At 34.2% G+C, this 24,777-nt stretch overlaps 5 protein-coding genes across 18 annotated transcripts in view; 3 read left to right on the top strand and 2 right to left on the bottom strand.

Moving 5' to 3' along the window:
* The window catches only part of LOC116349203 (flotillin-2), a 79,185-nt gene extending 78,169 nt beyond the window's left edge, over positions 1–1,016 (bottom strand). Inside the window, exon 1 of one of the 3 annotated variants that reach the window (XM_031780534.1) lies at positions 861–1,016. The gene's annotated coding sequence lies outside the window, so the exon portion shown is untranslated. Of the gene's footprint in view, positions 1–306; positions 481–860 lie in introns of those variants that run through there. The other 2 variants (XM_031780533.1, XM_031780535.1) reach the window with 2 other exon arrangements.
* Positions 1,017–1,594: 578 nt separating this feature from the next.
* Positions 1,595–3,736, top strand: LOC116349210 (serine/threonine-protein phosphatase 4 catalytic subunit). Its single transcript, XM_031780544.1, has 5 exons — positions 1,595–1,846; positions 2,056–2,437; positions 2,574–3,027; positions 3,095–3,284; positions 3,405–3,736. Exons 2-5 carry the CDS (start codon positions 2,288–2,290, stop codon positions 3,532–3,534), a joined length of 924 nt encoding a protein of 307 aa, XP_031636404.1. The 5' UTR covers positions 1,595–1,846; positions 2,056–2,287; the 3' UTR covers positions 3,535–3,736.
* A 630-nt stretch (positions 3,737–4,366) lies between these two features.
* Positions 4,367–5,602, bottom strand: LOC116349128 (NAD-dependent protein deacylase Sirt4). Its single transcript, XM_031780407.1, has 3 exons — positions 5,301–5,602; positions 4,805–5,229; positions 4,367–4,727 (listed from the first exon to the last, which is right to left on the bottom strand). Exons 1-3 carry the CDS (start codon positions 5,494–5,496, stop codon positions 4,404–4,406), a joined length of 945 nt encoding a protein of 314 aa, XP_031636267.1. The 5' UTR covers positions 5,497–5,602; the 3' UTR covers positions 4,367–4,403.
* A 384-nt stretch (positions 5,603–5,986) lies between these two features.
* Positions 5,987–8,601, top strand: LOC116349131 (apyrase-like). 2 transcript variants are annotated; one of them, XM_031780411.1, is made up of 10 exons: positions 5,987–6,102; positions 6,258–6,549; positions 6,613–6,676; positions 6,740–6,937; positions 6,999–7,312; positions 7,371–7,468; positions 7,561–7,818; positions 7,882–8,034; positions 8,108–8,312; positions 8,380–8,601. In XM_031780411.1, the coding sequence occupies exons 1-10, from the start codon at positions 6,084–6,086 to the stop codon at positions 8,531–8,533; spliced, it is 1,755 nt and encodes a 584-aa protein (XP_031636271.1). In that variant the 5' UTR covers positions 5,987–6,083; the 3' UTR covers positions 8,534–8,601. The 2 variants fall into 2 exon arrangements, with proteins under 2 accessions (XP_031636271.1, XP_031636270.1); XM_031780410.1 differs by having other exon boundaries at positions 6,021–6,102; positions 6,162–6,549.
* Positions 8,602–10,466: 1,865 nt separating this feature from the next.
* LOC116349160 (casein kinase I) overlaps positions 10,467–24,777 on the top strand; it is a 31,008-nt gene continuing 16,697 nt past the window's right edge. For 2 of the 11 annotated variants that reach the window (XM_031780458.1, XM_031780457.1), the window contains exons 1-2: positions 10,469–11,146; positions 17,954–18,873. In XM_031780458.1, the coding sequence (XP_031636318.1) occupies positions 18,803–18,873 (71 nt within the window). In that variant the 5' untranslated portion in view covers positions 10,469–11,146; positions 17,954–18,802. Of the gene's footprint in view, positions 11,147–17,953; positions 18,874–24,777 lie in introns of all 11 variants that reach the window. The other 9 variants (XM_031780467.1, XM_031780460.1, XM_031780465.1 and 6 more) reach the window with 7 other exon arrangements.

The raw sequence follows: 24,777 nt of genomic DNA, 5'->3' as shown, positions 1-24,777 counted from the left end.
TATTAAAAAAAACTATTAAGTCCAAATTTTAATTGTTTTCACTTTCAGTTTTAATTTAATTTTTTTTATGACTGTTGTTTCGTGATAAAAATGTTTTTTTTTTTACGGTATCTCGGGTGCCCGTCGCGACAATCAATCACACCACATTTTCACTGGCAAGCACGAAATTAAAAAAATAATGAATCATAAACAAAACACCCGATGTCAATTCCGTAAATCTGTTCTGTGTCGATTTTTTTCATGAACGATTGGCGAAACCGTTTCTAATTGCTTGATTTTTGATAGAAAATTTAACAAAATGCAAACCTTCGTTCGTGATTTTTGGTTTTCTTCTAAAAAAGGCCAGTAAATAAATCTAGCTAAAATTAAAATTTTCGATTTCGATTCGGAACGACAGAGAATAGAACCCTTTTTCAGTGGCACTCAAAACTCGTGTATGAAAATACTAACACAAAGTTATGATGAAGCGAACACCACAAATAGAGAGAGCAAAAAATAAAAAGAAACATGGATGGATGATTGTCGCGGTATATTCAATTTCTATTGAATTTACTGCGCATGTGCACAAATGTTTGCCTTCGTTTCATCAATTGAATTTTTTTCATCGTTAGATTTTTGGAGTGTATTCATCAGCGGATGTTGATTATTATCATGATGAAGGATCGTTCATTTTCAATATCATGACCAACACGTAAGACCGCTTGAATCACCTTTCATTCACCATTTAGATGTAAACACTGGTTTTTTAGTATGGAATCAGAAGGAAATGAAGTAAAAACACAGGTGTTTGTTATTTTGATTACATGCCGAAATGGATTTGTTTACATAAATTTTTTAGTGCAATGTTAATATGAACTCACAAACACAAATGAGAAATTCTTTTGCCTGTATTCGAATATTGCAACTTCTTCAGATAGCGAAAAAAAAAACACTGTTTAACTTGACAAGTCGCCAGCGCGCCACACACATATATTGACGTTAGTAGATATAAACACGTCACAAACACAACGAACGGCTGCGAGAGAAAAAAAAAACAATTGCTCACTTTACGGGTAAAAATACCATGCTGCAAAGCCGGTTCTTAGCGGGTCTTATATATCTCAACCAGCGGTAAATGAGTGGATTCAATGACACCGGTGGCAAATAAATATGAAATTTAATTCAATTTTTTTAAACGCTAAATAAAGTGAAAACAGAAAAAAAAAATTAAATCATAGGCTTGAATAAGTTTTCTTTATTTTAAAACTGTTCGAAATCACATTTTTTCCAAAAACATTTTTGATGAATAACAACGGCAACATTGAACGAACTTAAAGTCATATTTGCCGGTGTTGTACAAATCAAGCTCGCTTGCTCTCTCTCTAACACACACATTTCCAGGTTGGCCAGATCGGTATTCCATAGCTGCTTCTCTCTCATCGCACACACACTCACATTGTTTGAAGTGTATGCTTGCGTTTCATCGATGACGCACTGTCTGTTGCGTTCACACGTTCCATTGTCTCTCTCTAGTTTTGTGCACAACTACATGTGTAGCAGTTAAAATGGCGCCCAAAATCGTATGGCGTTCCCGTCAGCGTACACAGCACACAATGAGAGAATAATAAATATTACACCAAACGCACCGCAGTCGAACACAACGTATTCACAAAGTGGACGATATAGAGAGAGAAAAAGAAACCAATTTTATAATATTTCATTTGCAAACTTTTTATTTTAATTCATTGCCATTAGTTTCAATTGATTTTATTTGTAAAAATGCAACACATTTTCTAATAATTTCGTATTTTAAATTAACACATTGCTTAAAAACATTGCCAAAAAGACGCTAGCAGCAATTATAGAGGTAAGCGTTCAATGTGTGTGTTGGTGGATTTACGGTCAAATTGTTCTACTTCTCTTCCATTTGTAGAACGATGTGTTTTTTTTTTCTTGTTTTTCCTGTGCAATTTGAATAAACGTTTTATTCGTAGAATAATATGTTGTCTAGACAATATCAATGTGTACTCAGCTTTAAAATGATTTTTGTTCGATGATTTTTTTCCCGCTTTTTAGTCAGAAATAAAATACGAAGAGGATACACACCGAAAAATAAGAAGAAGAAAGAAACGCCAAGCAATTGACACAAACATATCAGTCGTAGCAAGTCGTACAAATTTACTCCAAAATTTGATACGACTGTTGTGATTGAGTGTTCTTTTGCCAAATCGGACAGACAATAAAGGGCCCCGCCGAAACACCAAATCTACAAACAAAATCTACAGTTGAATCCAAAGGTTATCAGGCAATGGGGGATTACAGTGATTTAGATCGACAAATTGAACAGCTAAAACGATGCGAAATAATTCGTGAAAGCGAAGTAAAGGCATTATGCGCCAAAGCAAGGGAGATTCTTGTCGAAGAAGGAAACGTTCAACGTGTCGATTCACCCGTTACGGTATGTTTGCTTTTCATTTGTTTGTTCAACACACGTTCAACGGCTTCATTCTCGTTTTTACAACGGTGAATGAATTATCCGCCAAAAAAATAAACGTAATCATGAAAAATGCTTGTTATTTCTTCGAATGGTACAGGTGTGTGGAGATATCCATGGGCAATTTTATGATCTCAAGGAATTGTTTAAGGTTGGCGGCGATGTTCCCGAAACGAATTACTTGTTTATGGGTGATTTTGTCGATCGTGGTTATTACAGTGTAGAAACATTTTTATTGCTATTGGCGCTCAAAGTACGCTATCCAGATCGAATAACATTAATCCGTGGCAATCATGAATCGCGACAAATTACTCAGGTGTATGGTTTTTATGATGAGTGCTTACGCAAATATGGTTCAACCGATGTATGGCGACATTGTACAGAAATTTTTGATTACTTAAGTTTATCGGCTATCATTGATGGGAAAATATTTTGCGTGCACGGCGGCTTGAGTCCATCGATACAGTATTTAGATCAAATTCGAACAATTGATCGCAAACAAGAGGTTCCACACGATGGCCCAATGTGTGATCTATTGTGGAGCGATCCAGAGGGTATATTATTTATAACAAATCGCACATTTTCAAACGGATCTTAATCATTTTTTTAATCCTATTTTAGATACAATTGGATGGGGAGTTTCTCCACGCGGTGCTGGATACTTGTTTGGATCAGATGTGGTGACACAGTTCAACAATGCAAACGACATTGATATGATTTGTCGGGCGCATCAATTGGTTATGGAAGGATACAAATGGCATTTCAATGAGACTGTTTTGACCGTGTGGTCAGCACCAAATTATTGCTATAGGTAAACCATTTGAATATATTCAATCGAAGCAAATGTAATCCAAGTGATCTTGTGAAATCAAAAATCCAAAATATTGAAAGGAAAAAAAAACGATTTTTTCATCGAATTGATTTTTTTCAGATGTGGAAATGTGGCTGCTATACTTGAGCTGAACGATCATCTGCATAGAAATTTCATAATATTTGAGGCTGCACCGCAAGAGAGTCGAGGCATTCCATCGAAAAAACCACAAACCGAATATTTCTTGTAAAAGAAACATTTACTACACTTCATGTAATTGTCAACCGATTAGTAATTTAACCAACCATATTGTCAGTGTATTTTAACCATTTACGATTTCGATTGTGAACTCACGAGAAAAAAAACGTCAGAAAATACGAAAACCGGAGGAAAAAAAACACACACACTCAAAGCAAAAAAATATTATCAATTTACATTCATTTGTCTCATGTTGTTGTTTTCTGACATAACAAAAAAAAAAGATAGCAAATTTCTTTATTTTCATTTGATTCGATCCAATTTCATAATTTTTTTGGAACCTTTTTTATTTGGGTGAATCAATCATCTTTTTTTTAATTTTGTAGTTACAATTTACCATTTACATTGGACATTTAAGTTTATGTGTAAGTTTTACGAAAATTACTCAAAAAGCTTAATAAGATAATACAAAAAATTTGAATTTCGAACATTTTTTTTTTGTATCAATGAGAAAGCGCGCATTTTCCACATTATCTCTTTGAATTACACCAAACAATGTCTGTTCAAAAAGCGATAACAATTCTTTATGAAAATTATTAACACATGAAACCAGCAGGTGTTTCATTTAGAACATTGAACGTTGTACATTCTAATGTGAACAAGTAAAATGATTAAAAAAAAATCAACGGAGAGAAGAACAAAAATCATAAATAGAAAAAAAAGGGAAAAATATTCAATTGACTACACCGAAAGGCCAACACAAAAATAGTAATCATTAAGCAAAACTATATCGTTAATGATTTCATTTAGATAATAAGAAACAGGAACTATTAAAAACAGAAAAATAAGTGTTTACGCAAGATAAACAAATAAAAAAAAATTTGTTTTCTTTTTTGTAAAAAGGATGTTTTTTTATTCATCTCAATTCGATTGAAGAAACAATTTGGGAATTACATCACCGCATTTGGATGAAATTTTCAGCTGAACTTTATCTTCGCCACGAACCGTGCCAATATTTACCAGCGCTATCGGCGTTTTCAAATCATGACTGTACAATAAAACTCGATATCCCGAATACACTTGCAAGCTAGAACCTAATATTAAAACTCCATCAGCGTTGCACACCAAATTCGCTAATCTTTCTGCACGATCCTTTGGCACACTATCGCCGAAAAAAACTATTTCCGGTTTCAGCGTGCCACCACACTTAGGACAATCTGGCACTCGAAATGAATCGATGTATTTCTACGTGAATTCACGAAAAGGGAAACAATTTATGAGAGAAAACCATTTCTTTTTATTGAAATTAAAGGGATGCAAACCTGAGGGATATCAACATCGCCATCTGGCCGCATCAAATCAACTTCATCCATTAAATTTTGATTCATCGCATTGAAAATCAATTGCAGCTCGTGCCTGTCTATGTAATAGTCACAATGAGAACCCAAACAAATCACTTTGTATCCGCAACCGTGCAACTCCAAAACGTCCTTGCTACCGCCTTTCGTATGAAGTCTGTCAACATTTTGCGTAACTATCGATCCGATTATACCATTGCGTTGGAGCCGAGCCAATGCTTTGTGTGTTTCATTCGGTTTTATATTCGAGAAATGTGGCCAAGCGACAAAATTCCGCGCCCAATACCGTTGTCGAATTTTTGGCGAACGAATAAATTCCAAATGTTGCACCGGACGCGAATTACTGCGAGCATACAATCCAACGCCTTCTGAACGATAATCTGGTATTCCTGATTTTTTGAAAACAATTTGTAAAATGTTGAATGAGAACCATTTTTTTAGACTTTATTTTAATACCGACCACTTTCCGTAGAAACGCCTGCACCCGTTAAAACTAAAACTCTTTGCTTGTCCCTGAGAAAATTTTCTAATTTTTGCACTTCCTTTGCCGTGGCTGGTTGATGCTGCGGCACAAATTTATTACTTACATAACGACGGTAGATGCATTGGAAGCGCACTAAACTCTCTGATTTCGTTAATAAATTTGATACTTGCATTTTCTTAAATTGTTGTATTTAAAATAATTATCTTGTTTTTTATCGAATGTGAAAATTAACTAAAATTAGAAAAAAAAATGTAATATTTGCATTTGTTTATGTAATAACTGTCAAACTGTTTGACTCAAACAACCTGTCAAACATATGTCACATGGTACGACTGTTCTTTTTAACAGTGTACGGACTAGTACAAGCTTAGATATGATTGTGTTTTTTGAAAATAACCGAAAATCCACACGATAGTTACAGACCGTTTATGAAAAATTTTGATTTTTCGGAAAAAACTTTGAGATTTAATGGTATTTTTCCTTTTTTTAAATGAAATATTTACATGTGAAAAAAGAATGAAAAAAATTCTAATATTGTGCAATGACAAATGTGTCAATAAATTTGAATTTGAAGAAATTTCAAGAATTTCTGGAATTTACGCTTGTTTCGTCAATTCTAACCGTATTTTTTATTTGATACATTGTGTTTTGTGTTTATATGAGATTAGATTAGTGTGAAATGATATCGATTTGCGCAGTTTATTTCTACTCTATTAAGTGATAACTGACTGCGTAAAAAACGTTTTTCATTGATAATTTATGATTTCGATTCAATCAGGTAAGATTATTATAATCTTTTATAAGATAATACATGTGATTTGGTCATTTTATCAATAGGACAATTTTGGCAAATTTTTCGTATAAATAAAGTGTCTCAAACGGAACATTGTCTTTTGCTTATTTTTAAATTTATAAAAATGGTATCGATCATAGCTCGAATAATTTTGACTGTCGCGCTAGCATCGTACGTGCGACATACTTTTGCTACCGGATCCAAGCCCACAGTTATTTCAACCGAACAGGATTTATTCCCCGTGACAATAGTTCATATTAACGATTTTCATGCACGATTTGAAGAGACAAATGAAATGGCAACAACCTGCAAAGATGTTGAAATTTGTATCGGTGGTTACGCCCGGGCTGTAAAAATGATCCGAGCTTTATTGGAGAATGCTGTGAATCCAATTTACTTGAATGCTGGCGATAATTTCCAAGGAACACTTTGGTATGTAGTTTTTTGGCATTCACCATCTTCATTTTCTTTTACAATTTTATCCATTGAAAAAAGGTATGCGCTCGGTCGTTGGAATGTAACAGCTCAATTTTTGAATATGCTTCCGGCTGATGCAATTGTAAGTTTCAAATTATATCATATAATTTATTTATTTTTTTATTCGTATTGAATTATATTTTAGACATTGGGAAATCATGAATTCGATCATGGTATTGCTGGTGTGGTGCCGTTTATGGAGAATTTAATGACTCCAGTTGTTCTGGCCAATGTAATTGATACATTTGAGCCAACATTCCAAGGAAAATATAAAAAATCAATTGTGATCGATCGTTACGAACGCAAAATCGGTGTGATTGGCGTTTTAATTAGTACAGTTCACGTGAGTCATTGAATTCATCTTATCGTTAGTAACCGATTGATCTAATCATTTTTGATTTTAGGAACTTGCAAATGTGGGCAAACTACAATTTAGAAAAGAAGAGATTGCGATCAAAGAAGAGGCAGAAAAATTGAAAAATCAAGGTGTTGATATCATTATCGTATTATCGCACTGTGGCTTGAGCATTGACTATAGAATCGCGAAAGCGATTGCACCATACGTTGACGTTATTGTTGGTGGTCATTCGCATACTTTTATGTACACAGTTGAAGAAGGCAGTAAACCGCCCGGACCAGATCATCCAAGTGATCTTTATCCGGCAGTCGTTGAAAGTGATGGACACAAAGTGCTAATTGTTCATGCTTCAGCTTACATGTAAGTAATTGAATCGGTTGAAACACGATCGTTTTAATCAAAATACTTGTGATTTTAGGAAATACGTCGGTGATCTGACCGTTTATTTTGATAAAGACGGAAATGTAGCCAAATGGAGTGGCAATCCAAAATATTTGGACCATGACATTGTTCCAGGTTTGAAATTTATTTTAAATCATTTTTTTGATGTAATCGAATCGTCTCAAGTCTCAAAATATGTTTGATTTTCGGTATGTTTTTGTTGTCAGATTCCAATGTAATGGACGCCATTACACCGTGGAAAGAAGTAATTGATGCAAAAGGAAAGCGAGTTCTTGGCCACACGAAAGTTCCGTTGAAAATAACGTCGTGCTTCACGAAAGAATGTAATTTGGGAAATTTTGCGGCCGATGCCTTAGTTCATTATTATATAACTGAATTAAGCGGCCGCAATGAAAATCAATGGACCGAACCGATTATTGGTATCATCAATTGTGGGGGTGTTCGAACTGAAATTGGTGCTGGCCGTAAGTTTGTTCTTTTTTGTTAGTTGAACAAAATGATCATATCATTCGATCGACCAATTTTAGCAATATCTTTTATGGATTTGGCCACCACTATGCCGTTTGAAAATACGATCGACACTTTTGATTTGCTGGGTGAACATGTGAAAGAGTTATTTGAATTCGCTGCGAAGGCATTTTCGTCGGAAAATGATCAGAGAAACTTCATGCAAGTTTCTGGTAAAATTAAAATATTTTCTACCTTTTTGAGTGTATAAATATGGATAATCCAAATGTATCAAACATTTTGTAGGTATGCGAGTAGTTTATAACCCGACAAATGAAGAAAACAATCGAGTGCGTTCAATTGAAGTGCTAGCAATGCCAAATGACGTCCGCCGAGTTCCCAGATATGAACCATTGGATCCGAAAAAGTACTACAAATTTATAACTTCGTCATTCATTGCTGAGGGCGGCGACGCGTTTGATATTATTTCAAAACACAAAAAAAACCATAAGTATGTGATTATTTTCTATTTTTAACTATTTTTCCAATGGAATTTATTTATTCTAAATGATTCGCAGGAAAGGAAACATTGATACTGATGTCGTAACCAAATATTTGGAAGAACGTCGTATCATTTACACTGGTCTTGACAACCGAATCGCTGTTGATGAACATTCTCTGTTCGCGAATATATTTTATTCAATCCGCAATTTCGTCTCGAATATTTTTTAAATTTTAATCGATTTTTATTGATTTCGAATAAACTGCTTTAATAAAGATCCGATTGGCATTTGACTTTAGTCCATTATCAATTCATTTTGGACAGTGGACCATCCGGTCAATTTGCTGGAAGAAAATTTTCACCATCTCGTTGACCGGAAATTATGTCGCAATACACTCCGGATGGTAAGTTTGTATTCAAAAGCCTATCAAAATCTGTATCTTCATGATTGAAGGCGATGAATGCTCGATTTCTACGACTAAACGCCACTATCGAAATAAAAACAAACCCGAAGATCAGTAGAGGTATTCAATTTCTCATCTCTATTACAATTCGGATTGAAAAGAAGTGCTTAGAGTTGGACTTTTGGTAATTAAGACTACCATTAGAAATGTGTTGTTTTGATATTGGAATGATAAAACGATATAAAATCTATGTAAATTACTTGTGTTGATTTCTCAATTCAAATTTTAAAAAATCCAGATAACATAAAATGACCTAACGACCAATTCGAATTTCGGATAAAATGCAGTCTTGGCGGAATTTAAAGAGACAAACGAACTAAAACTATTGTTCTATTTTTTTAAGGTATCGAATTTAATGTTTGGCACACCGTTTCATAAAAAATCCTTAAAAATTAAAAATTATTTGTTGAAAAGTATTCTCTGTAAGCAATGATGTAATAGTCATTTATATTGCTATGAAATTTTTTTATAGTAAAAATCGACAACAGTAGTTCGAATTCATACAGTTCCCACACGGCTTATCCAGCTCTATTAGACGTGTGTTTAAAAATAACTGTGTTATAACGCTTTCGCGTGATACGAAGAAATATCGATAAGATCATGATGAACTGTGCTCAATTTTAAGCTCCACTGTGTATTCGAAAACTCCCCAGAACTTATGAATTAAAACAATAAAACCTTTCAAAGGAAATTATTGCTCACTGTGTGTATTGTTTCATTCTCTTCATGTGTTGTTTTCTCCATTGAGTTGATATATGTTTTCAGTTATTAATTTCAAAATCGTTGATAATAATAATCCATTGATAATGAAAATTGATGGTTTTGTAAGAGGATAATAATCAAAAACGGCAATGACCTATTTTTCATATATTTTCAGCGCGAGGGAGTTTGTCATCTCTGTCTACGACGAATGCAGTTGCAAAACATAATCGTTGATACCGTTGTGCAGCGACACCGTTCAAAGTGTTGCATTTAGTCTAATTCATGCCAAATGTCAAAATACTGAAGGAAAAAAATGAAACAAGATAAAAAAAGAAGGAATCTGTCAAACGTTCACCAATACACACACGCACACACACTTGCATATAAACGATGAATATTGCGGAAAGAAAGAGATTCATCTAATTGGATACTTATGTGAGCGTTTTGTTCATTTGAAACGAGGAAACCATATGCACCAGATGTATGAGTCATTGCGCGTTAAACTGGTCGTCACTCTCTCAATGAACGCACACAACGTTGCATTGGTACTGGTGGTGGTGGTTGTTGTATGATTAGTACAACTTTTTTTTATTTGAAAATGAGAGAGCGTTTCTTCGTTGAAAACGATTTTTTTTTTTGTGAAAGATTTTCATTTTTCATCATAAATGTGACGAAATAAAAAATAAAAAAATTATTCAATAATCAAAATTGAATGGAATTTATTTGAATATTGTACAAAACTGTCGATATTATGAATGAATAATCCCTATATGAACCGCTATAAAAATTCATCGTCATATATATACATGCACCAATACACTCGCATACATATGCTCCGCTGATCTGTTTCAATGCACAACAACACTCAATGTGTGTCGATGTTTATGTGACTGAGGTATTTGCATCGGGCAATAAGCTTATAGTATCTCTCAATTTTGTCACATATACATGCACACATCCAGAGAGAACATAGAGCGTATGAAAGAAGCCATCATACACGAAACACACTTCATACGTACGCGAACATAAAACAATTTGCGTCCGCCCAAAACGACACACTGAAGGCGAACTACATATTAAAAACTCTCTCGCTCTCCACACAAAAACTGGCAGACATATTCTTTTCGTTTTTCTTTTTCTTTTTTTAGTTAGTTTAGATTGATTTCAAGTGTGTAAAAAACTATCTATATCTATTCAATGTGATTGTGAAAAAGTGCATGGAATATATCCAAAAACAATTACAGTTTACCAAACAGGCGAGAAAAGAAAAAAAAACACACACAATGGACAACATTTCGACCATGTAGCGAGTGCTCTTAATAATCAATTCGCACAAGGAACAGGGAAAAAATATGTATTGAGCAAAGAGCATATATTATATATAAAAAAAATAATAAGAAGAAGTCGAGATTTACACAGAGTACCAAGAAAGAAAGATAAACTTCAATTAGACCCACATTTGTTGAAGGCGAACAATATCGAAACGAATATGAAAAAAGAAAATTCAAGTGTTTTGTGTAAAAATGGTGGCTACACGAAAAAAGTGATATAAAACTTCTAGTTTGCAACATTCTTCTCTGTGATTGGAAGGGAAAAAAACCTTCATCGCTTCAACCGTATGCATTGTGGGCAACCGAACGAAAAATTTAACCACAATCACACCGAAACTTATAAAGTGTATGTATTTATTTATTTTTTTTCTTTTCGTTGAATAAAAATTAAATAAGAATCATAGGTGAAACAAACAGGGCCAATTAACTTGACAGAAGAGAAGAAGAAAAAATCGATGTCTAATTTCAAGATAAAAGCAAGCGATAAAAAGGTGGAAAAAAAATGAAGAGCTAATTTGTCATGGCGTGTGGTCGATTTTCCAGTGACAAAGCGATCGAATTACTCAAAATGCCATTCACATTCATCGAATGGATTTAATTACATCTAATTTATCTAAAATCGTGCGTAATCATTTCATCCACACATAATCGACGCAAAAGATTTTTTCGTCAACCATTTTAACTGTTTTCGGTATGACACTTCATGACAATCTATCTAATTACGGCTTGTGTTTTATCATTACAACACACACACACATCCATGCGATATTTGAGTTATTTTTTTCTGGTGTTAAGTAAAAAAATGAAAAAAAAGGCGAAAAACGAACGGGGCAAGGGATAAAAAGCAGCGACAAGTTAAAATAATACGTGTATTGACTGTGTGTGTGTCGAATATATCTTCACACAGACACGATATGTTTCTAGCGTGAAAAATCCATTCTTCATATGAATATCATACATGTTTCGAATTGGTTGCTGCTTGTTTTTTTTCTCCGTTTATGTTAATGTGTGTCTTCTGGTTTGGGCGATAGTGGTTTATGTCGTGTCTAAATCACGTAAACATTCGATCGAACTACCGAAGTGGAAAATCAACATGCACACACCATCGACGAAATTATTATTATTATTATTTTTTCATACAAAAAAAAGACTAGAAACACGATACATATATAAAATTTTGTAATTGAGTAAATGTCAAGAATGGGATACATTTTTTTAGAAATGACTTTCAATGGCAATTTCCACAATAAAAGTACTTGAGCAGTTAGTAAAAGTCATAACAACGTTGATCGGGACTCTACTATATGTACGCGTACCAACCGAACGCCATTATAGACAACTACTACTTGTGTTTGTATTGTAATACAGTACGGTTCATTTTATTTCCAATTTTATATGTTCGTGGATTGTACAAATATTTCTCTTCTTTTTGGGTTTCTGCTTTTCTCTAGTGAGTCGTAACATCACAATTTCAATCGATTTAAGAGCACACATAGAGAAAAATCCGATGGCAAATCGTTTTAACTTAAAATTGCGATAAATAACAAGATTTGAGCGCATCGATTAAGCAATAAATTCGAATTGAGAAATAAAAAAAGAAGAAAAAGAAGAAGAACAATGTATGGGAAAACAGTTTATTCAACAAATTATAATTATACGATTCCTGAATTGCTGGCATTTCTCTGCGATGATTCCGCATTCGCATTAGAATTTATGTTAATTCCAGAGTTATACAAAATCAACTTAAACCATTTGAATGACTCGTTTCAAAACCAGAATTTATTGCAGCAAACATTTGTTTGCTGATATTTGATTGAAATTCAGTTTGGAATATTTTCATGTTGACTATTTTCATCATCCATTTTATATCTCTTCCTTCTAACCATCCCCTCCCTCACACGCTCTACAATTGCAACCATAGAAATTCATTAAAATACAATGTAATGAATGTCTAATGCAAAACTGAGTTTGGTTTTTTTTTGGAAACTCGTCATTTTGTTATTGCTCTACTTGCACTCATTAAAAACAAATGCGTTTTACGCTATTTTCTCTTTGTCTGTGAGCGATTTGTGTTTGTGTCGCCGCATACGGCATTGGTAATTGGGTTTGAAGTAACCGGCAAAATACCACGTAAACAATCCGAAACGATGAAAGAAACACACAAAAGAAGCAGCAGCAGACTCGATACGAGTACATAATTTGTTGAAATAATTACATTAAATGCTATCATTTTTGTGTGATTTTTGTGTTCGTTATGTTGTGTCTTCTTTGCTCGCTCGCTTGCGTTCATAAACCGTTCCACTTCACATCGCATCCCGTCTCATCAACGCGCTGATCATGTGTACATATACAGTCGCATACGCGGCACCACAGCATACACACAGAAGAATCTATATACATCATCATTCTTATTCATTTGCTGTACACATTGTTTCAGCAAAGCCGTTCTTCTTCATAAGCAATTCTTAACTGATTGAAAATTTTCGTATTGCTCGCAATGATGACTACAGTACAGTAATCCGCACCGTTTTATTGCTCGGTTCGTTTGTTGTTGTTTATTAGCGCATCTGAATGCTTTTCATCGTTAAATGAAATTACATCGAAGTGACATAACATGCACACATTGCGCAAAAAAAGGCACACAACAATTTAGTCTTTTAATGCTGAACATGAATTTATTGCGTTTGGCTGAAGAAATCGTGAAGGTTGATGTTCAAGATGGCATGCGAATGAGAAAAAGAACGACGACGACGACAATTGCCAATGAAAAGAATGAAACAAAATGTGCACATAGTGACACACATTTAGGGTCATTTTCACCATCCATTTTATGTGTAAACAGAACGAAAAACTATTTAATTTTGCCCGATAAGTACCGAATCGCAATCCGGCTACCAATTTGATAGAAACAGCGACTCCAGCCGAGCCGAGTCGTTATTCATTGTTTGCTATCGCTTTTGTTTCTTCTTGATAATCTGAGCAAAATTGGATATTGTCGGTCGACGTTGACGACATCGTTTTTATTCATTTTATTTTTCTCGGCAATTTCATTCGACTGATTCATGACTTCATCACAATTTTGCAGGCTCAATTAATCGCAGCAATATACGTTTTTCGTAATTTTTATTGAACGATTTATGTATAATCAAATGACCTGCTTTTTCTAACTACATCGACTGATTATTATCGATTTGGAATATAAATTATTTGAAAAACCGACAATGACAAAGCACCCGCCACATTACTCGGGTGAAAAATGTGCTTTTTCTTATCAAAATCAATGTAAATAGATGGCAAATTAAGTGTTTCTTGTTAAAAATCGATGTACCTATTGCAACCAAAACTCATACGAGCCACTTTGGATGTGTAAACACAATGAAAACTCTCTAATTCAATGACGCACGCTATGTCTACCTTTGGCGAGATAGTGCCTTTGTGTGATCACATTATGTTGTCGTTGTTATTGTTATTCGACTAAAATAAAATCGAACACCGTTCGGCTGACTTGTTTTATTGTAATTGTATTTGTGTGTGACGGCCGGCATTTTCAGTCACACAAACAGATGTGTGCGTGCGTTCGGAGTGAGTGAGACGGCATGAAAGGCAAGAGAACGAGACAGATGTAGCAAGTGGAAGGGGTCGATTATTTTTATATATCTAGTATTCTTACAACTGAACGCTTTGTATCGAAATAAAAGGGTTTTTTAAGCTATTTCACATACAACGACACATAATTGGATTTAAAATTGCATTGACGCACTAATATTGAAATAAAGATATTTATGTGTTTATTAATGGATGAAAAAATAAATAAATAATAAAAAAAAGCCGGAATTCAATTTTCATGGTCCGGACTGCTATTTATTAATACAGCAAGAGAGTATCAAGTCATAAAATAATAATAGATAAATTTAAATGAATTCATCAGTAGCAATTTATAGCGCGTCCATGAAAAATGAATCTGTCATTTTTGTGTGAGTCGGTGTTGATACTGAAATGTGATATATTTAAAAAAAAAAAAAATACTCGTGTATTTATTGTTGTTATTTCAAAGCGTTTACCCTCAAAATAAATTGAGAAACGGAAGAAACATGAAAAAGTAACCGGTTTTGTTACTTACACTGTATATGTAATTTTGTATGGCAAATATGTAAAAAAATATATCGATTTTATGTATGATGTATAGCCGTGTGTGTCGCATACACACTCATACAATCACATACACCAGTGCTGCTTCAATTTTTGCCATATTTTTTTGGTCTTTTCTAAATCATATCATACAATCGTTTGTGGTTGCGAATGAACAAAGCGTTGTGATCGAAACGAACAAGAGAAAAACAACACTCACAAAGCAGTCATTATATAAATTATTACGATTTATTGTTGATTTCATCCACATTTTTACGAGGTCATAGAATAAATTTCAGTGGTGCAAGCTATTCACAAAATAGTTTCGTTTTGAAGTTGAAACTTCAAAAACCATTGTTCATTGGCATTTATTTTAATGAAATCTTTTACCCAAGTGAATTCGAGTCAAAAATGTACTCGAACAACTCGAAAATACACACGAAAATGACGAACTGTATGCAAGAGTTGCGGCCAGAAAAGTTTCGGCACCACAAGCAAAAATGTTTGTGCCATTTGCTAACCAAGCTACCAAAACTATTTTTTCATTAACCATTGCAAATTATCTGAAAAAGGTTCATTCACTGAGAGCGAAATAAAAAAAAAATAAAGCACACACACACGAAAACAACAATGCAGCACACAAACCATTCACACTATATCACGCACAATGGAAATTTGTTGCTGGCTCGAACTTTTATCAATGCAGCACTTTGGCCACAAAACAAAGACACACAGGCCAGCGATAACGCAACACATGAATATAATGTTAATGAAGTAATGAATACATAGAATATGTGTGTGTCTGCCCTTTTGTGTGGCATTTGGTTATGCATGCAATAATGTTTTGCAATTATGCTCGATATATTTAATTATCATTTGAAACCCACTTGGTATTTTCCACTAAAATCTTCTATTGAGAATTCGTAATTCACTTTAGGCTAGAATTCAAAAGAGTTTGGTAAAACCGTTGTTGTTTTTTTTCGCATGGCAATTTTTCGTATGTGCAAATATTTATCCGTCCGGAGCATTGTTAGCAACATGCCTGATTATACATTTCTAATGGGGCATTATCTTATCACATTTCAAATTTTTCGATCATTTATTTTTCTCTTGTGCGTAAATGATACGGTCTCATTTGATAACGCAAAATGTTCCTTTCCCAAATAAAAAAAAAACAAATGGGCAACGATTTCACATGCGTGCAAAGATTTTACTGCGAAGAAAATCGAGAGAAAACATAGAATTCATTGGAACAAAAAAAAAACGTACGCCAGAAGATGTGGTATCTATATGCAATGTCATTTGAAACGAATGAGATTTTTGTGTACAGTAAATTGATCATCATTTCAAAAGTTGTCGACTCATGTGCAGCATTGAAGCCTGCCGTTGTTGTCGTCGTGGTCGTAGGTAGAAGACCTCCTCATTTTGTAAATGTCATTTTACATGGCAACAGCCACATCGAGACCGAGATAGAAATGAAAGAGATAAAACTCTTGGCTGAGAGTACTTTCGTCGCCTATCTTATGCTAATGTGATTCGCACGACATTTTCACAACAATGTGTGTAGTCGATGCATATGTCTTTGTTGGGCTTAGCCCGCATGCATGTGGCTCTTGATCGATACATATATGTACAGAATGTGTTCGATTGAACCAATATAAGTCCAATGTTTAACGCTCAAACTGGCATTGCTTTCGATTGAGTAGACAGTTCAATGAAATATGGTATCAATTCAATGGGTTGTGTTCCCTAAAACAAACTACAACACAAAATATCGATTTCTACCATGTTTACCTGGTATGTTCATTCGAACAAAAAAAAGCCCCATTGTCGTTGCTGGTGGTTTAAGGCCTATTGATTTTCATTTTAAGTAAAATGGCAAAATGTTCAAACTTAATGGGCTATGATTCATGTGCAAACCCAACCAAACACATACCAAACCAAATAAATCACACAGATCTTTCACTCTGTCTCTCGCATTATGCATGCTGACAACGGGCTCGGTCTCAGAGCTCTCATGCAACGATGATGATTCTACAGCAACATTGTAATCTTAGTCGTCGACGCCGTTGATGCGAGTTACTCTGCACTACAAATATATATAAATCGAATAGAAATATAAAAAAATATTTCCGTTTTCTTTGGAATTGGCACCAGTTGTCTTGAATGTGTTGAGGCGTACGGATCGCCCTCAGTCCAATGTTATATATATATATATGATATCATGTGTGTTTGTCTGTTCAGTTTTTCTTCTCGTTCTTTCCGCTATCTCTGTGCCTTGAAATGCGTTTGCCACGCCAATGTGAAGAAAATGAACAACAAAGAGGGAATAGAAGTCGAAGCAAAAGTCGATTGTTTTGATCGAACAACAGCCGTTGAATAGAGATGCATTACGAATATGAATATACAAACGTACATACACATATGTATCGGGTCATTGATGTGCTTAAGTTACAAAAGGTGTTTTGCACAACTGTGACTATCAGAAAAGTAGATAATTAAGGCGAAAAGCAGCCGAACCGAACAAAATGGAATGATACTTGTTTCTTTTCTCAAATATATACTCACACATGTGTTTGTGTCTGTATGTGAATGAATTATTGGACAGTTTTTTTTATTAGTTTCCGTTGTTTGCGTGCTTGTGCCTGTTTTTGCATGCATCGTTTTGCAGACGATCAGGCCCAGCACACCGACAACTCGTCCAAAAAAAGAAATAACAAACAGCAACAATAGCAGCACAAAAATCCAATAATATAATGGAGAGGCCATTTGGTCCCATTGAGCATGTGTTGTTCTTGTCGACCGAAACCATACAAATAACTCAAATATGAAATTTGTTCACATAAAAGAAAGCAATTTAAAAATATAAATACCAATGAAAGATTACTTTACCTGTTTGTGTCATAGTTTTCCATTAATTAATGCAGCAAAAAAAAAACACAAAAACACAAAACAACAACAACCGAAGACGTTTAGTGCTAATTATTTTTTTTCTGTATTTTCTTTTCATATTCTTTTGTTCCAGTCGGTGTGCAGAGGAAACAGGTCTCAACTTATTCAGAATCACAGACTAAGTGGATAAAAAGAAGAAGAATTTTGCAGAAGTAAACGACCAACAGCAATCAACGGCGTAAAATCAGAATCGTTCGATGTAAAGAAACCAAATTGGACAGAATTTCATTTTATTGGCGCATCGATCTTATCTCATCAGATAAACGAACGCAAAACAACAAAAAATAAATAAAGTTTGAATGGGAAAATCAAAAAGTTTCTTCACTGTTTCCATGCGAATCAATCGAACTGTCAATGTGCGACCGTTGTAATGCAAACATTTGGTGAAAAAGAACCGTTTAACAGTGAATTAAAAGAGTGGTGCGCAACGAAACAAAAAATATTATAATAAATAAATACGCGCGCAAGCGAGAGAGAGAGGGAGAGAGAGAGAAATAAATGCAGTAGCAGAAATTGTTTAAGTGTGTATTGTTTGCCGAAGATTAAAAAAAAGAAAGAGAAAAGAAAAGAAAAATTATCAAAAGAACAGCAACGGTGATGGCGTCTTATATTTACAGTTGGACAATACGATAAAATTTACGGTGTCGGCTTTCTCGATGGTTTCTGTGCGTGTGCCGTGTGTGTGCTGTTTCTATATGTGCGTGGTATATGTGGTGTGATTTTTTGTGGAATTACTCGATCAATTCATCAGGAGTTTTATTTTCGTTCGCATCAACAATCCAAAAGAGTCAGAGTCAAAGGAATTTGCAAACCGGTGCGCTTCAGAGATAGAAGAAGATCCAAGGAATAATATAAGCCAGTCAACGCATAGTTTTGTTTGTTGAAAAAGAAACAACAACAACTGACAACCAATTTGATCTGTATGTATACAGATAATATACCATTCAGCACGAATATACCATACCGCGATCGTGAAATGAGTCGACAAACAAGGTAATTTCTTTTCAGTTTTTATACCATTTCAGTATTCGCTTATTTTTGTATCGAGCAAAATTATTTGCACCGCATATGTCTAGTGTTTATTTTAAAAAAAATGGATTGGCTAGAAGTGGCTGGAATATTGAACGTAATTTTAATATGTGTTTCTTCACCTCAACAAACGAAGCTCCTTGTTATTGTTATTATTTTCGTTGGTTCGTGTTGGTTTTTATCTTGGCATGCTTCCGGTCGGTCAATCGTATTCACAATATTTGCATTTGATGTACTTGTTATGCCCACCAGCTAAAGTTTATTGCGGTTTAAATGTCATTTTTGACATTGTACTTTGGATTTTCGTTGCTGTTTGTGTGTTTTCATGCATGTGACACGAAAACATTTAACCCAATTTCAAGAGCTCATCTATCATACTGTGGCCTATGTGTGCACGACAATGCGCTTCATTTAATTCAATCTCAGGCACGCTATCAATCGCATTCGCTACCTCAATTTGGACATTATTTTTGTGTTTTTATTTAATCACATTCGCATCTAAGCATTGATGACGACAATTCAGGATTACTCCTTCAACCATACACATTTCTGTCCAGATGGTGAATCATTGACAACAAAATACGTCAACGATGATAATTTGCATGCAAACAAATGTTTATTGAAAAATAAATTCAAAATAGACGAATCTGTCATGTGACCGAAGTTCATGTAGAACCACGTGATTTCAGATAAAAAATGAACACACCCCACTCCGCAAATAAACATTTTTCATTTCAATTAGAATGAAATTAGTTGGGTTTCCTACACACAGAATTCTTTTCTCCGAGGCATCCGGGTCCAATTTACATCTTTTACATCATTTACATCATTGCAACAATTCGGTGCTTAAACAATCTCGAATATGCTACAAATGTTTTAAGCAGTGCATCGAATTTTATTTATTCGAATTTTGAATATGCGCTGTTGCATATATTTTAACGAGGTAACATTTTGCAAATGATGTGCATACAGCATACATGCCTTGCGCCAAATGCCAGTTGAAATGCGGCGGGCGTGTGCGAATAATAGATGCAAGTATGTTGTATACATAAACAATTATTCACGCGTCTAATCAACGAATTATTTAGCACTTGAATGGTGTGCGCATTTGAAATGTCTTCTTCGCTTGTTACATCGTTTGTAATATACACCAATCATCGACCGAACTTGTGTATATACATATATGCATAAAATTCACAGCGTCATTTGTTTGCATACACATGAAACACATCATACAGCCGCAACGCACGAGAAATCGAAGTTAACAACACTACCGAATACTAAATAGAACCAAACGAATTAATAATAATGAAGAACATGTGCGCATTTCAAATGTGACCAATCGTCTTGTAGTCGCGTGTATTGAATATTCCGCGTCGCTCATCATATCATTGAAGCATATATTTACATACTAGACGATATTCCATTTCGTTTCTCGATTCTCTGTTTTGGGCGCGCACCATACATACACAACACGCCAACTCACACACACACACACAAACTGGATGATAAAAATAAAGAGAGAAAGAACACAGAAAAAAAACTAAGGCAAATATTGATCGCGTATAGCTGGTCACATTATGCATCTGCTTAATAAATGTTATGATACGAAATAACATTGAACGAAAAAAGACACCACCAACAAAGATATAAAAATAGTTGTTATTTATGACGGTGTGTATAACAATGTGCACATACAATGGAATATTAAAATGAGCAGAGAGTCGGCTTGCGGGCGCTCTGGAAATTTGTCTTCAACTAACATTCGTTCGATTTTGTGTGTCTTCAGTTGGATTTGTTTTGTGGCATGGATAACAACGCGTGCATTGAATTTTTATTACGTTCGAAAACAATGTGCTAAAAACAAATATACATCACAAACAAATATCAAAAAAGCTTACTTTTCTATTCAAAAAGAAGAAAAAAAGCGTGCAAATTGTTGTATTTTCCGCTTGATTTGGAAATCGTTTTATTATTTCGTCTCATTTACTCGGGTATCAAGTTTACTTCGAATACAATACATTTTTTTTAAATGTAATTTTTGAAACCGAAATGGACATTTTTAAACAAGCTAGAGACTATGCTTTAAAATTTCCATGATAAACCAATTAATCGGAAAAAAAGTTTTTTCAGAAAAAGCTTAAACTGTATTATTTTTGTTGTTGTTGTTGTTTTTTTCTTCTCAAATCATCAAGCGCAGAGATTATTGGATGATTCATTTGAAAAACTTTGCAAATAAATCTGCGTCATTATTGTGATTTAGTGTTATTTATGGAGCAGGATCTTAACAAGAAAGTTTATTTAATCGAATGTCGTAGGAACGCCAACGACACCTGATTTTAAACGAAAAAAATAAATAAATCCAATAACGATTCGACGTAAGAAAGTTAAAGTGTGTGGTCAAGGTGTTTTAGTTCTTGCGAATGAAATAATTAAACTTTAATATGGTGTACATGAAAAATACATCAAACCATTAATAGTGTATAAAGTCTCTCGTTGTTGTTGATGTTGTTCTGTGAATTAAGAATAACCATCCGATCAATTCAATTTAATGTGGAGAAAAACGACGTCGCATATACCATGCTATAGCATTATTGATGTGTTTTTTTTTCTACTTTTCTTACCTCTGGCACTTGAATGCCAATATTTTGTTCATCGTATCATCTACAACTCTTGTGATGTGCTTAACGATTAACTTGGTAGCAGAGAGCAATGTTTTCAACTCGAGTGCTCGAAATAAGGTGGATAAATGAACCGCGAATAAATCTACCCAACAACCGTTGGCAATTTTTCGAAACGAGAGCGATAAAGTTTCATCACAGCGCAATGATGAGAATCACATTTCCAAGAACATAGATTTCCAACTTTTTCTATCGACCTTTTTTCCTCGGAACGGTTTGCATTCGAAATGAGAACGTTCTGCACGGAAATTGAAAGTGGACGATGACAACACTATCCAATCGTAAAATTAAAATAAAAAAAATCGTCTGAACAACACACTAGAAATTGAAAACGGAAATGAAATCAGTGTGTATTTCGCATTTCAAGTCAAGTTTATTGAAAACGAAAACACACATTTGAAATGTAATATCATTTCCAATACTGATGGAAAATCTGCCATTTGTAATCGAATTCATATCTTCGTACACACAATGACACAAGAATCAAATCGATGAAGCGCTCTTTTGTTTGTTTGTTTTTTTTTTATTCTGAATTTTTGATTAAGTTCATCTGATTTTTTGTTCTCCGGCTCGAGTTGATACTTTTTTTTCATATTCACATTGTCGTTTGTGAACAATATGAATTTCATCACAAAACGTTTACACAAAGTGTCGCCCATCGATTCTGTGTAGGTACCCCACACGAATTGAAAAAAAAAACGAACAAAATAAAAACACATTCACAACATCTGTCGTAGCTGATGATAGTTTCTTTCCATTTGTAGATTAAATATGAAATATTTAATTTGAATTGCAATGACGTCAAAATTCGCACAATTGAAAGTAAAACTAAGATTTTCACATTTAATATCACCACCAAGTGATTTTAGTTTCGCTTTTTTTTCATTCTCTTCTCAAAAGTGTTTTCCGTTTTATAGTTCCCGTGCACAATAAATCCACCAGAAACGACAATTTAATTGGAAATCTATTTTTATCGCATTGAAATGATATAGTTTGAAAATGGTTGTTTTTTTTGTTAGTGTAGCGAATGTATGTGTTGGTGGATCTTTTTTCTCGTCTTCATTTCACTCTGTGTTGTGTGAGCCGTCTCGTCGCATGTTTGATGACGTTCACATTTACAGCATTTAAACTGAAATTCATGTGACTTCTAAATAAGCGGCTTATCGTGTGTACAACAATCGATGAGATACCTTTAAAGCTTCAATGTGAACGTTTTACCATTGAATGGTGCTAAACGACATGACGAAAACACGATAGAGGGAGAGAGAGAGGGAGGGAGGAGAAAAACATTGCCATGAACAACCGAAATAAATACACAAAAGAAAAATAAAAGTGAAACCAAATATCGGTTTTTATGTTAATTAAATAACCAAAGAATAATACCGATTCTTCTTTGAATGTCATAGACGAACGTAAGACCCAAAATGATATTGAAAGTGAAGGAATTCATAAGCCTCATTTATAGAATTAATGATTGTTGTCGCGCGCGCAACTGACCCGAATGGAGCATGAATTATTTTGTGTCAGTTCCGTATTCAACAAAGTGATTGATATGATTTTGTGTTCCGTTCTCATTGCATAAAATTTTTACTGATTATCGAATAAATAGCGCGTGTCAATGTAGTAAAAAGACGATAAAAAAACAACAACAAAACATTTTCACAAAAAAAGAATAATAGAAAGAATCACATCGCTACAAATCATTGGGAGCAAATAAATTACCGAAAGGGTGAAACAAAAGCCCACCTTATCTTGCTGTCTGATTTCGTGCTCCTTCGATACATATGCTTGCCATTGAATAAGGGTGTGCTTGCAAATTTGCCTTCACATTGAATTATTATCGAAGTTATGGTATAAAATCAATACTCATTTGGGAGCAATGATAAAAAAATCAGCCGTTTTCTCACACAGTTCTCATATGTGCACAAAACACATACATTTGCAGATTGTATTTCCAATTTATTGAAATATTCTTTAACCATCATAACGGTGTGAACCAAATCAAAATACATTGCAGAAGTGAATCTAATAATATAACAATCATACCGACAACAAAGCAAAAAAATCATTCCAATAGCATTACATTTGGAAATAAATATTCAAAGCATCTCCGAAATACATTGTATTCTTCTCTGTAAACACAAGTATGAAATTCGAGGAAAAAGCTAAATGTGAAACATTTTGCCTTATTTTGGTCTCTGATTTTATATTCCATCGAAATATGCTTTCCTTGAGTAAGGGTGTGTTGGCAAATTTGGCATTGCTTCGTTTATCCAAGTTATTGTATAAAATCAATATTCATATGGAACGCAAATGATTGAAAACAGCCGTTTTCCCACACAATTTCGATGTGTTCGTGCGTGTATGTATTCGTAATTGTGATTGTGTGCTTTTTATTATTGACAGGCAAGGCATTTTCTATTTTCGTACACTCACTACATAAAAAAAATAACAACAACAACACACATTATTCAAAAAAGTAAAAGGGTCGATTTTGCGTCATTTTCCGGTGTATAAGAGCGATAAAAAAAGAAAAAAAACACATCGTTTTCATCAGAAAAAATACATGTCATGTATGAAACGCACATTTCGTTATTAAATGATAATAAACTAGATATTATATGTCATAGCTCATCATAAAAATATCGCGTTAAATTTATCGTTAACAACGCAGACAAATGCATATGAGAGAGAGAGAGAGAGAAAGAGAAAAATGTTTGCGAAAATAAATAAATAAAAGAGACATGATGCGATGAAGCACGTACGAATTAAAAACAATGATGATGTGAAAGCAGACATATTACGCAATGTATTTTGACTAGCCTCATCACAATCTCGTGGAAATGATATCATTCATCCCTTTTTCAAACATGATAATACCAATTAAGCATGAGATCGAGTGAGCGAGTGAAAGAGAGAGAGAGTGCGATAGAGCAAAAAGAGCACGAGACGCATCGACAAAAAAAATGGAGCATGTTATAAACACAAAAAATAATCATAAAAGCCTTGTATGACCGCATCCATATTTTAATCCTTTGATCATTCAGCAAACAATAATCCACTCGGAAATGAATTGAATGGAAGGGTCCATGCTGTTGAATGTGCATTTTATTGCGGATAAAAAGAGCACATCGCTACTTTATCGAATAATAAAAGTCCATATCGTTGTACAATGTTATAATCAATT

The sequence above is a fragment of the Contarinia nasturtii genome, unplaced genomic scaffold (genome assembly GCF_009176525.2).
Source record: "Contarinia nasturtii isolate CC-2019 unplaced genomic scaffold, AAFC_CNas_1.1 Cnas_scaffold_2806, whole genome shotgun sequence".
Taxonomy (NCBI): domain Eukaryota; kingdom Metazoa; phylum Arthropoda; class Insecta; order Diptera; family Cecidomyiidae; genus Contarinia; species Contarinia nasturtii.
The sequence above is the reverse complement of the archived record's forward strand: the minus strand, read 5'-3'. Positions and strand labels throughout refer to the sequence as shown.

Bases quoted from the DNA above. Each gene is read 5' to 3' on its own strand.
- LOC116349210 (XM_031780544.1), top strand. From the start codon at position 2,288: ATGGGGGATTACAGTGATTTAGATCGACAAATTGAACAGCTAAAACGA. The intron at 2,438-2,573 runs GTATGTTTGCTT...CGAATGGTACAG, and splicing joins GTGTCGATTCACCCGTTACG to GTGTGTGGAGATATCCATGG. The intron at 3,285-3,404 runs GTAAACCATTTG...GATTTTTTTCAG, and splicing joins GCACCAAATTATTGCTATAG to ATGTGGAAATGTGGCTGCTA.
- LOC116349128 (XM_031780407.1), bottom strand. From the start codon at position 5,496: ATGCAAGTATCAAATTTATTAACGAAATCAGAGAGTTTAGTGCGCTTC. The intron at 5,230-5,300 runs GTCGGTATTAAA...TCAAAAAATCAG, and splicing joins AGGCGTTTCTACGGAAAGTG to GAATACCAGATTATCGTTCA. The intron at 4,728-4,804 runs GTTTGCATCCCT...GAATTCACGTAG, and splicing joins GCGATGTTGATATCCCTCAG to AAATACATCGATTCATTTCG.
- LOC116349131 (XM_031780410.1), top strand. The intron at 6,938-6,998 runs GTGAGTCATTGA...TTTTGATTTTAG, and splicing joins TTTTAATTAGTACAGTTCAC to GAACTTGCAAATGTGGGCAA. The intron at 7,313-7,370 runs GTAAGTAATTGA...TTGTGATTTTAG, and splicing joins GTTCATGCTTCAGCTTACAT to GAAATACGTCGGTGATCTGA.